This window comes from Tupaia chinensis, unplaced genomic scaffold, assembly GCF_000334495.1.
Source record: "Tupaia chinensis unplaced genomic scaffold, TupChi_1.0 Scaffold000609_1, whole genome shotgun sequence".
NCBI classification, from domain to species: domain Eukaryota; kingdom Metazoa; phylum Chordata; class Mammalia; order Scandentia; family Tupaiidae; genus Tupaia; species Tupaia belangeri.
In genome coordinates this window covers 2,652,082-2,665,013 of record NW_006160128.1, presented here as the reverse complement: position 1 = coordinate 2,665,013, position 12,932 = coordinate 2,652,082, and the positions used below count along the sequence as shown (strand labels likewise).

General features: G+C 44.3%; 1 protein-coding gene across 2 annotated transcripts in view; it reads left to right on the top strand.

Annotated features, from left to right (window-relative positions):
• Positions 1–12,932, top strand: part of PLEKHH1 (pleckstrin homology, MyTH4 and FERM domain containing H1) — a 56,998-nt gene that overhangs the window by 6,273 nt on the left and 37,793 nt on the right. For both annotated transcript variants that reach the window (XM_027775861.1, XM_014591697.2), the window contains exon 2: positions 3,769–3,927. In XM_027775861.1, coding sequence (XP_027631662.1) covers positions 3,802–3,927 — 126 coding nt within the window. In that variant the 5' untranslated portion in view covers positions 3,769–3,801. The remainder of the gene's footprint in view (positions 1–3,768; positions 3,928–12,932) is intronic.

The following is a 12,932-nucleotide window of genomic DNA, read 5'->3' as shown; positions in this document are numbered from 1 at the left end:
CCCCAGGCCTTGGACTTGGCAGCAGACACCTCGTTCCAGATCTGTTTCAAAACCTCTTAGCTCTCCTCACTCGCCGAGGCAAGCCTAGCACGAGTCCCAGCTTCCTTGGGAATTTGCCAGCACCCCCAGGGCAGGGAGAGGATTAACCAGACCACTTGCTCAGTTCTGAACTGTGATGTCATGAAGAAGCTTGAGTGGGGAACACACTCCCTGAAGTCTAGTTATGGTCTCAGCTATTGGGGTTAGGCAGAGACCAATGACGTATTTAATTCCAAAATCCCTGGAGAGTTTGATAATTTGGGTTTTTACTCTCCCCATAGAATCTGAGGAGCAGCTTTGACAATCAGTAAAACGAAGTTAAAATTCTTTCAACTATACAAAAGGATTGTTTCCTCTGCCTCTTGGTTTCATTTGGGTGCTTTTACTGTTAATTCTTAGCCCTGGTCTAGGTTACAAGACTCCAGGTCCTAGACTACACCACTTTTTCTGTTTATCCAAGGAAAAGCAAATCCCTTTGAAGGACAAAGAAAATCAAACATGAAGCCTCCCAGTCTTCTCTGGAGGCCCTACAAGGTTCTGTTTTGTCTTTTCAGCTGTGATCTTAGCTCAGAGAAGGTCATGTTTTGTTTTTGTCTTTTGTCTTCCTGCCCGTTCCAGTTGGTTCCAGTCTTTTGAGGTGGAGATTGCTGGGAGGTCACAATGTCGGGATTGTTTAGGAAGACAGTTCTGGGAGAGTAGGGCTGAGGTCATTTGCCCAGTGTTCCGAGAAGCCCAGAAGCAAAAGACTCAGACATTCAGCCCATCACTGGTTTAATTGTTGGCCTTTCTCTACAGGTCTACTGGCTCTGTTTTACAATGAAAAGTCAAGACATGCAATGAGTGTCCGTGATTTTAGAGATTATGGTGTTGGAATATTTGAGCTCAGGAGGCCTTGGAAATTCTGAAAGATTCTCTAAAATATTTCTCTCATTCATAATAGATTTCCTCACTCTTTGTGAACTTAGAATCCCCTCCCCCCCTTTTTTTGGATGGGCAAAGAACATAGAAGTGAAGAACAAGGATTTTGGAACTAGAATTTGAACTCCACTATGTATTTGCTGTAGAGCTATCTGTATAAGTTACTCAACCTTTCAGTTCCTCAGTGTCCTCGTGTGTAAGTGTGGACCTTGGTACCTTTCTGTTGTCTCACAGATTGCTGTGAGGGTTAAAGAGGCTGCACATGTCTGGCATACAATAAGCACTCAATAAGTGATAGCTATATTGTAGGGTATAATAGGGAAAACAAGTTGTAAAAGTCAGATGTGAGTGGACTCTCTCCCATTAGAGAGTCCGCTATTGCCCTATGGTAATATTTGGCAACAGCACAGGAGGTGGCTGGGTTTTCTGAGACAAGGCAACTCCCGAGGAAGGAAAAGGGGATTTAAAAAAAAACAACAAATTGGCATTACAGAGAATTCCAGGCATATATAAAGAACTCCTATCTGCTATCACCCATCTGCCAAAATTATCAACATTTTTTTCTCTATTCATGATAGAGTGCGTGCATGTGCACAAGAGACAGAGAGAGAGAGATGCACACCCAGTACAGGGTCACTGTGGCCCCCTCCTCCAGGGTCACTGTGGCCTCTCTTCTCCAGTCCTCTAGCCTGTTGAATCTTGGATACTCATGCACATGCCCAGCATATTTCAATCTAATGGACTAGGGAGTTGAACCATGGTCACCATGTGGAATCCAGCTTCTCTTGAACAGTAAGTTACTGCTGTGCCAGAGCCAGCCCCAAATTATCAGCATGTTGAGAAATATTTCATACATGTCCATCCCTTGACCACTTACCATGGAGTATTTTATAGCAATCCCATGCATTATATCATTTCACCTATAATGTACTTTTTTATTTTAAAGAAAAAGAATTATTTATTTATTTAATTCCATTTGTTAATGTTTTTTTAATTTGACCAGAGAGAGACAGAAAGAGGGAATAAGGGAAAGGGAGAAAGCAAGCCGCCAGGTCTGGGACTCGAACTGTGGTGGGCATGTGAGAATCCAGCGCCTTTAACCACCATGCTACCTGCCAGCCCCAATTATATATATTTCTAACAAATGACATTAAAAATATTGTCAACCTGTGGTGTGCTGGTTCAGGTGGCTGGATCCCTCACGTCTGACCACAGAGTTCAAGTCCCAAACCTGGCAGCTTGAGCAGCACATTGGCTGTACATATGAGCATGCTCAAAATCCCAAAAGGAGGGAGAAAAAGAGAAAGGATTGTGGTATGAGTGTTCTCCATGGAGGGTGCCTTCTCACCACTTCTCACCTCTCCTGGCAAGTGCACACACCCTCTGGCAAATTCTTAAAAATATATAATCAGCCTAAAAAATTAATAATTATTCATTAAAATTGTCTAGTACTAGGATAACCATATGTCATGGTTTGGGACAGACCAAACGTACTCTTGTTGCCAAGTGTAATTATTCATAATGCCCTGGAAGGGAGATTTAACAATCCTGATGATGGCTGTGTCCCTTTTCTCCTTTCTCCTCACCCCATGCCGTATCTCCTCTCTCGTGTATGCTAATACCTCCTTCTTCCTTTTCTCATGCGTGACCCAGTTTTTTCTTCTCCAAAATGCATCCAGGAAGCATCTGGAAAAATTTCTCACCTGGGAATATTAGAGGTGTCTACTTGATTTGTTCTGAATTTGAAAGAAGTTTCTTCCTAAAGACTTTGAGCTTTCTCCAGGGGTTGCAGCAAAATCTGTAGCAGTTTTCTGGTTTGCATCTCATAACCTGAAGGAGAGAAGAGGGTGAGAATCTGCTTCAAAGCAGGATGATTTGATAATAACAATTGACAGAATTCTAACTAAACAGAAAATTGTTGGGCCAGCTCTGTGGCCTGATGGTTAAGGCAGCTGGATCCCACATGACCAACCGTACCATGTGAGTCCCAGACCACGAAGCTTGAGAAACGCACAGGGCACACATGTGTGCCCCAAATCCTGCAGTAAGGGAGAGGTATAATAGAATTATAACTAAACTGGGGGCCATGGTTTGCCTCCACTTAAGCTTTGTGTCCTTAGATGAATCTCTTCTCCATTTTAAGCCTTCCCTAAACACCCCCACCCACAGGACAGCCCTCCACCTCTCCCCACTCTCGTTTATCCACAATTGTGACTACACTGTAGTTTTATAATTGGACTTTGCTTAGAGTTTCTTGTAAAACTCAAAGGCAGAGGAACTCTCATTTGCTTTGGCATCTCCAGTGCCTAGGACAGTGTCTGGCACCTAAGTGGTTGCTGAATGGAGATACTTATTAACTGGATAGGGGCTGGATGATGGCATAGCAGTAAAATGTGATGCTCTGCAAGGCTGATCCCCTTGGGAAGATTCCAGGTTCTTATCCAGTGACCTCCTAGAGTACATCAGGCATGCACATGGCCATGATCTGGGACTGGCTGCAGCTGGGATGGATCAAGGTCAAGACCCTGTAAAACAAATGAGCCCTACTCTTCACATCTGTCAGAATGAGACTAGGTTCTCCTAAGGTGTCTCAGGTTTCACAGCTTCCTGAAGTCACTCAGCTAATTTAGGATGGAGCGTGACATTCCTAGCTCAGAAAGGTAGGAAGGAGACAGAGGGAGACCAGTGACTAACTTCCTTCCCCAGCCCTGTTTTCCGTGTCCTCCTTTGGTCTCCTCCTCCTCCTTCCCCACATAACTCCTCCTCACACACGTCTTTATCTTTTTTTCTCTGTGTATTGTTGGTTCTTAGGACTCCCTGGAATATCCAGAAGCTGATTCCATCATGGCAGAACTCAAGGTGGAGACCCGGGCCAGTGTGGACTGGCAGAAACGCTGCCTGGCCCTGGAAACCCAGCTTTTCCGGTTCCGCCTACAGGCCAGCAAGATAAGGGAGCTGCTAGCTGACAGGGTGAGTCCTCAGGAGCTTGGCTGCAGAGGTCTTTGTCAGAGAGGGAGAGTTGGGGAAGGTGAACTTTTAGTAGATGCTCTCCACACAAGCAGAATGAAACCCAAGGTCATTCTTTGTTTGTTTTGTTTTTGTTTTTTTGAGATCTGATCTTATTTATTTGTTTCTCTTACAAAACATTACTTTTGACTGGACTCAGACTTAGAAGTAGAAGCTCTCAGAGAGGACAGCCTGCATCTCTTGGCAATCTGTTCTTGGCATTTTTCTTTAGCCTCCTTCATTCTCTTAGCCAAAAGTTTAGCATATTCTGCTGCTTCTTCCTTATTTTTAGTTCATTGTTTCTTGAGAGGAATACTCTGGCGTTTGTGTTGCAGGACGCATGGAGTCACAAGACACTGACTCTTAGGTGCTTCAGTCTTAGATTTCTTACCTTTATTTAAGGACTTCCGTACAACATATCAGTGGCCATCATCTCCTTTAGAGAGATTGAAACGTTTTCGGATTCTGCTAGCTCTCTTAGGCCCCAGGCGACGAGGCACTGTGGTATCAGTCAGTCCTGGAATATTCTCCTCTCCTTCAAAAAAAAATATTCATTTTCCTTCCTTCCTTCATTTATTCATTTATTTATTTTTAACTTGACCAGAGTGACAGAGTGAGAGAGCACGAGAGAGAGGAAAAGTGAGAAAGCAAGCCGCTAGGTCCAGGACTCAAACCATGGTTGGCCGTGTGCGAGTCCAGTGCCCTTAACCAGCATACCACCTGCCAGCCCCTTCTCTCTCTCTTTTTTTTTTTTTTTTACAATAACCAAGTTGGGAACTTGTAAAAGCTCAGACTGACATCCACAATGCAACCCCAAACAGATTTGTGCTTTTTCTCTCTAGTTCTCCCTGGTCTGTAACAGGAATATCCCTTACTCAGTAGCAGGCGGACACAACCGTGAGTCAAGACACTCTGCCTTATGGAGAAACTTCGTTTGTCGTTTCTACCACTGATTCGGACTACATAACCCTCCCATTCTTCACCCAAAGCATCAGCAGCAACTTCTGTGGTCATACGCTTCATAAAAAGTACGAAGTTTGCGTTCATCATTCATTTCAATGAGTTTGTGGTAGCCAGTGGCAGGGAAGAAGCTATTCAGCTTCATCATGAAGCAGCTAATCTCCTCTCGCTTGTTTTGTTTTAAAACCAAACTCTGAGCAATTTACTAAGTTGTCATTTGGATTCTTCCCTGCTCTGCTCCTTCATAAGGCATACTAAGGAAATGATTGCTCTATCTTCCATTACCTTTTGAGTGGTTTGCACAGTGGAGGTCCTATTATTCCTTTCCCATTTCTTCTTCAGTGTGAGGAAGGAAAATATTTTAGGAAAGAATGCAAACCTACTGCTCTCCCTTTAGTAAACATATAAACTATAGAAGATGGCCTGGTTTCCTGGTGACAAGGACACAGGCTCTGGAGCCAGATCCACCTGGCTTTGCCACTTACAGCTATATGACCCTGGGCAAGTCCCTTTGCCCCTAAGGGAGGGACACCATGTCTACTTCTTGGAGATGTTTTGAGAATGATATCAGACCATGGATATACAGTTCTTGGCACAGAACAAGTCTTACATGGGAACAATTATTATCTTTACAGCTTTAGGTGGGCTAATCCAGGATGTGTTTAGTGTGTTTCTGTGGGAGGATACATTCTGAACAGCTGCTTTCAGAGGCATTTTGGAGTATAACCTATCGAGAGAATGGAAGACCCGCACTTAACTGGATTTATGTATATTTATCTTAAGTAAGTCAGCCATTCTCTCTATAATTTTGTTTATGATATCCATCTGCTTAGCAAACTCTTCTTTCATTGTACAAAGGTAAAAGTTACCTCACCCTTCTCCAAGCAGTGTCGAAGTCTTGATTAGTAAAACCTGAGTAAATAACCTGTTTTATTGGTAGCTGTTCAACCTGGAGTCCTGGAAGACTAGTCATTGGTGTCACCTCTGCACTGCTGTGGCTCTGAACTAGCCTGGACTAGTCCTCTTGAACCTTGGGTTTGTTGGCGTGCTCTCTCCTAGTTCAGACTTTGCAACACAGAGACCTGCAGGGTTCTGTGGGTACCTGCCAGGTACTGCCAATAGAAAAGGGAGACTCCAGCCACCTCAAGGAAAGGGCAAATGGTGGTTCTTAAAAGTATGGTCAGAATCATCTTCTCAGAACCACCTAGAGTGCTTGTTAAACGTGTATATCCCTGGGCCCAGTTCCAATCCTCTTGATCCAAGTTTCCCAGGATGCTGCTAAAAATCTGCAAGCTCCCAGAAAATGGTTTTGGACAATCCTGTAAAGTGTGAGGACCTTGTTCTGGCCCCATAACGCAGTGCTTAAGAGAGCAGGATCTCATTAGCTGACCACAACTCGAATCCTAGCCCCAGGGACTTAAAAACACACCAGGTATGTGTGCATGTGTGCCCCAGATCCCAACAGAATGGAGAAATGAACAAGAAGGGATTGTGTTGTGACTGTTCCCCACTGGGGAGAGGTGCTTTCTCTGTCTCTCTCTTCTCTGATGAACATGTGCACCCTCTGGCAATTAAAAAAAGTTTGCCTCAGGCTATGACATTGGTGGAGGAGTAGGAGGGGAGGAAAGACTAAATATAGAGATTGACTCAGCCAGGTGGTCTGAAGCACACTTCACAGAGAAGGGACTTTTATTTCTGGTAATATAGACAATAAAATAACCTTAGACAACAAACAAACAAAAACTCCACTATGAAACACAGAGAAATGCTGCATTAAATATTTTAAATGTCCTTCTAAATACAGAGGTGAACACTGAAAAAATGAAGAGCAGTCCTTAGGGAGCAAAATGAAGAGGGAACAGGCTGGTAGGTTTCATGGTGGCTGGGGTCGCTGGACTCCCACATGGCTGACCACGGTTTGAGTCCTGGACCTGGCGGCTTGCTTTCTCACTTTCCTACTCTCTCCTGCTCTGTCCCTTTGGTCAAATTTAAATAAATAAATATACAAATAAGTAAAGTTAAATAAAATAATTCTTTTTAAAAAAAAAATGAAGGGGAACCAGCAGTTAGCGTAATGGCTATGTCGCTGGACTCCCATGTAGTCGACGGTGGTTCGTGTCCCGGACCCGGTGGCTTAAAAATCACGCCGAGAGGAGAATGGAGAAGAAGGGATTGCGGCATGACCATCCTCCCTGGGGGGTGATTTCTCGCTTTCTGTCTCTATGTCTCTCTCTGTCTGTCTGGCGAGCGCACGTGCCCTACAGTGAAAATCTCTCCAAAAAAAAAAAATGAAGGGGGGTGCTGGCAGGTGGCATGGTGATTAAAGACGCTGGACTCCTGCATGGCCAACCGTGGTTCGAGTTCCGGACCTGGTGGCTTGCTTTCTCACTTCCCTTCTCTCTCGCTTTCTCACTCTGTCCCTCTCTGGTCAAATTTAAATAAGTAAAAGTTAAATAAAATAATTCTTATTTTTTTAAAAAAAAAAGTGAAGAGGGAAAAGCAAGAATGATACTCAGCTGGCAGCTGAATGAGGTGGGGGTGTGGATGGCTTCCCTTAAGTGAAGTAAGGTTTATGGTTTCAATTTTAACATCTGCAGAGACAGAGGTGATGTCTGGCCAGATGGAAGTTGGAGCTGAAAATAAAACTTCCACATAAAGTCAAAACTAGGGCTTACCCTAAATAAAAAGATAGACAAAGAAAATTATTCACCAGCTCAAGGAGATGATAAGATCTTCTCAAAATTAAGGTTCTGAGGAAAAAGAGAGAGAGAAAGAGAAAGAGGGCCAGCAGGTGGTGAGGTGGTTAAGGTACTGGATTCCCACATGGTCGACCACAGTTCAAGTCCTGGACCCCAGTGGCTTGAATATCACACCAAGTGCATGTGCCTTCATGCCCAAAATCCTGAGAGGGAAATGGGAAGAAGGGATTGTAGTATGGCCATTCCCCTGGGGGGGTGATTTCTTACTTTCTCTCTTTTTTTTGGAGAGGTTTTTGCTATAGGGCATGTGTGCTCGCCAGAAAAAGATAAAGACAGAAAGCGAGAAATGACTCCCCCAGGGGGGATGGCCATACTGCAATTCCTTCTTTTCCATTCTCCTCTTGGGATCTTGGACATGCACGTACATGCGCCCAGCATGAGTTTAAGCCACTGGGTCCAGGACTCGAACCTCGGTTGACTACATAGGAGTCCAGCGACATAACCATTACACCAACTGCTGGTCCCTTTACTTTCTCTGTCTAGCAAAAACATGTACCCAATGGCTAAAACCTAAAAAATAAAGAGAAATAAAAGTCTCCCCTGTCCCCCCCTAAGAACCTGATAATACTATTGATTTAACATTAGGATTTATACAACCTCTTTGTTTAGGAAACCTAAGTTCTGGACCAATGATAACCTTGGCAGCCTTATAGTAACAAGTATAAAACCTCTCTGGAGAAAATATCTCAACCCAGATAACACAAGATCCCCACAGAAAAAAAAATGTGTTAGTGAGGATGAATATATAATCTAAAATGAGTGAATACTCAGAAAAGTCTACAGTGGTATCCACATATGCAACAAATGATTAGACTAGATCCCCAAGAACTTCTAATAGAAATTGGTGGCAAAAGACTGTAAAATAAGTGAATTCAAAACTCTTGAAGACATAATGAAGAAATTTAAAACATAAGACAAGAAGAAGACACTATCTAAAAAGGTCAGGTAGAGGACCAGCTGTTAGTGTAATGGCTTTGTGACTGGACTCCTATGTAGTCAGTCGACTGTGGTTCAAGTCCTGGACCTGGTGGCTTAAACTCACGCCGGGCGTGTGTGCATGCATGCCCAAGATCCCGAGAGGAGAATGGAGGAGCCATCCCCCTGGGGGGTGATTTCTCTCTTTCTGTCTCTCTGTCTCTCTCTTTCTGGTGAGCGCATGTGCCCTATAGCAAAAACTTCTCCCCTCCCCAAAAATAAATATAAATAAACAAAAAGGTCAGGTAGACTTGAAAACCAAATAAACTAGAAGTGAAAGCTTTTTCATTGAAATAAAATATTCACTGGATAGATTAAACATCAGATTGGGCATCATCAAAGACAGAATTAATGAATGGGACGATAGACTGGAGAAAATCATCCACAGTGCAGCACAAAGTCAAGATTCAGAGGCTAAGCTGTGGATGCTGGCATGAAAAGATTCTATATCCACCTAATAAGATTCTAGAAGGAGAGGGATTACTTGAAGAGATGATGGCTTAAAAATTTCCAAACTTGATAAGAGATACGAAGCTTCAGATTCAAGAAACAGAATTGACATGGGATATCCTGTGTAGTCTCAACAACCCTAGGAGGTGGGTGCTGTCATTATTCTTTTTCTATTGAAGAAACAGTCACAGAGAGGCTAAAGCCACATCTGTAGATAAAGGCATCGTTAGTTAGGTAACACAGCTTTAGCTCTTACTTACACCATTCTCTCCAGAGAGTGCAAAGCAGTGGTAAGAATGTCGGACCTTCTTTTCAAAGAGAGTTGAGACCAGACTGCTGTGGCTCTTAGCTCAGGCCACTGCTTGGTGAGGCAGGACTGTGCTGAGAGTGCAGGAGAGCACTTGTGGCCCCTGCCACCATCAGGCAGATATTTCACAGCCTCGCAAAGTGTGATGAGCTGTGGACATGGAGGTTAAACACCAGATTGGTGCCAAGTGTATTTCATCAGGTTGCAGCAGCCAGTTCTAGGGCAGCTGATGGAGTTTGTGTGTGACCAATGAAAGTGGATCCCTGTCAGCTGTCTAAACCCGACACCTCTTTGGCTGGTGTGCCACCCAACACACGCTAGAAGGACAGCTGAAGACACAGTCCTAAGGAACCCTCAGAAAAGAGGAACAGAACCCAAATCAAGGGTGGCCACCCATAGCTCCAGTTTTCTAGAGCTCCAGGTGTGGCACTGTAAGTGTGAAGGACAAAGATCTAGCCTCCTGAGAAGTGCTGATACTGGGATTAGAGTTTGAAAACTGAAAAAATGACTGACGGCATAGGATGCACGTGGGAGTTCTCTAGCAGAAAATAGATAAATTTATTTTCATCAAAACGAGGTGGGACCAGCAGGTGGCATGATTGTTAAGGCAGCTGGGTCCCACATGGCTAACAGTGTGGTTCAAGTTCCTAAGACAGGGGCTTGAAAATCACTCCAGGTGCACGTACATGCCCAAAATCCCAGAAAGAGAATAGAGGAGAAGGGATTGCAGCATGGCCATCCCCCCAGGAGGTGCTTTCTCCCTTTCCCTCTCTTTGTCTCTCTCCAGCAAGCACATGTACCCTATAGCAAAACTAAAAACCAAAACAAAACAGAGGGAAACACAACGTTAAAATACTCTTTTCAAACAAGGACAGTGGAATGTTGATCATTGTTGGAGCACAGTAACAGATACATGGATGCTCATTGCACTTTTCCCTTTGTTTTTTTAAAAACATTCCAGGAGGGAGAAATGGAGAGGAAGGGATTATAGCATGTTCATTCCCCACAGGGATGCTTTCTCGCTTTTCCTTTCTTTTCTCTGATGAGTGCACAGACCCTCTGGTAAATTAATAATAATAATAATAATACTTTTTTAAAAAATGCTCCTAGTCATTGCATTAATTAGATTGTTTTTATGTAAGCAAAAAAGTAACAATAACTCTGGTGAGCTTAAGCAAAACAGAGTTAAAGGGTCCTGGGAGCAGCCCACACCCAACAACCATGACTTGAAGAAGTTCATGTACCTTCTCTTATGCAGGTCTTTCTCTCTCTCTCCCCCCCTCTCTCTCTTTCTTCCAGAAGTCACATGTGCTTGTCAGAGAGAGAGAGAGAGAGAGTGAAAGCACGCCTCTAGCTGCAGTTACACTGCAGTCTTCACTCCTCCGTTTCTCATCCTTCAAGATTTGGACACACACGCACACATGCCTGGCATATTTTCAAGCTGGTGGGACCAAGACTCAAACCACTGTCAGCCATATCCAGCCCTGTATGTGCAGGGGCTGTATGTCCAGTGGGCTGTGAGGCCCAGACCCCTGGTTCTAGTCTCTTGATTGCTGATTTCAGGTTCCTGTGTGGAGAGAATTCGATTGGCCCAGTCAGATCTGGTGTTGAAGGGGAAGGAGTTCTACAAGGGGACTTAAAAATGTTTATGGAGGGACCAGCAATTAGCGTAATGGCTATGTTGCTGGACTCCCATGTAGTCGACTTTGGTTCGAGTTCCTGGACCCAGTGGCTTAAACTCATGCCAGGCGTGTGTGCGTGCATGCCCAAGATCCCGAGAGGAGAATGGAGGAGAAGGGATTGCGGTGTGGCCATCCCCCCTGGGGGGTGATTTCTCGCTCTCTGTCTCTCTGTCTCTCTCTGTCTTTCTGGCGAGCGCATGCGCCCTATAGCAAAAACCTCTCCAAAAGAAAAAAAGAAAATGTTTATGGAAAATAGAATTAAAATATAAGTTTATTATTTTTAAATCGATGCATAGTTTTCTTTTTTTTTTTTTGGAGAGGTTTTCTCTATAGGGCGCGTGCACTCGCCAGAAAGACAAAGAGAGACATAGAAACAGAAAGCGAGAAATCACCCCCCAGGGGGGATGGTCACACCACAATCCATTCTCCTCCATTCTCCTCTCGGGATTTTGGGCACACACGCACACGCACCTGGCGTGAGTTCTCAGCCACTGGGTCCGGGACACAAACCGTGGTCGACTACGTGGGAGGCCAGGGACATAGCCATTACGCTAACTGCTGGTTCCCTGCATAGTTTTCTTTATTATGTATATTTTCCATGAACTTATGAAAGACCCCTGTAACTAATCTGGTCACAGAGAGCTCCACTATGTATTAACCAACCCACCCCAGTAGAATCCTTTTGTGCTGGGCAGCAACCCCATAGCTATAATACTGGTTTATTCTATGCTGTTACCTGCACCATAGCTCCACAACAACTGTTTGAAGGTCAAAGAACTCCTTTGAAGGCCTGAGGACAGTTCAATTTAGAAGAGTCCATCTGGCTCTAATTGGAGCCTCAGTCTGGCCAGATCCAACCCATCCAGCTTTATGTGAAAGGTTCGGTCATGATTATTAAACACAGTAGAGGAAAGAAGGCAGGAATGTAGGCCTCTCTGGTCTGAGCACCTGAATGCCTATCAAAGATATCCTATTTGCTGGGCATTTTTGTCCTATGGGTTGTGAGTCTAGAGTTTTACTTGGGATCTTCAGATGAATGTAACCCTAACTCTCCTTCAAAGGCAATGTGTACCAAAAACCCCTGTGTCTCAACCCCAGAAAGGAAAAAAATGGACAAGGGAAGGCCACCCTATGGAAAGACATTGCCTAGGTTCTCAAACATCAGCCGCTGCTCCTGTGTTAACTTTCCTTTTGCTGTCCAGTACCAGGCAGGGAGCTCTTTTTCTTCCTTTTAATTAAGGAAAACAGAATTTTAGCAGAGAAGGCGAGAGATTAGGAAAGAGAAGAAACTGCTTAATTCACTGGTAAATATCGAGCCAGGGTCCAGGCCAAGAGGAGAGAATTGAGTAGTTGGAGAAAAAGCCACATCTGCAGAAGCGAGGTGGGCAAGGGCTAGCTGGAGCTTAGAAATTGAAGGGGCACTGAGCCTGTGCAGCTCACAGAAGACAAGTCTTTCAATCTATATATAGTTGCTATATCTGCTGCCCTGGACAAGGCAGGGAGGGAAAGGAAGCAGCTGGCTCTAGTTGAGTCATGGCAGGTAGTGTTTGATGTGAAAGTTGGATGTATGACCTTTTCTGCTTCTGCAGGACCCCATATGACAGTGTGCAGTTCAGACAGAGCATGGTAGTCCCTGGAAAGGGAGAATTAATGGAAGCTGACCTCCGGCCGCACTCCACTTGCTAAGCTCTGATCCTGCAAAGGTGCAGAGATTCTGTGTAGGCCCTGGACCCACAGACAGCCCCTTAGGCCAGCTTAGATCTTGTACCTGGTGAGCCTCCATCTGCAAGAATATCAATCTATGCTCACCACACTTGGCATAAGATTCTGAAATCA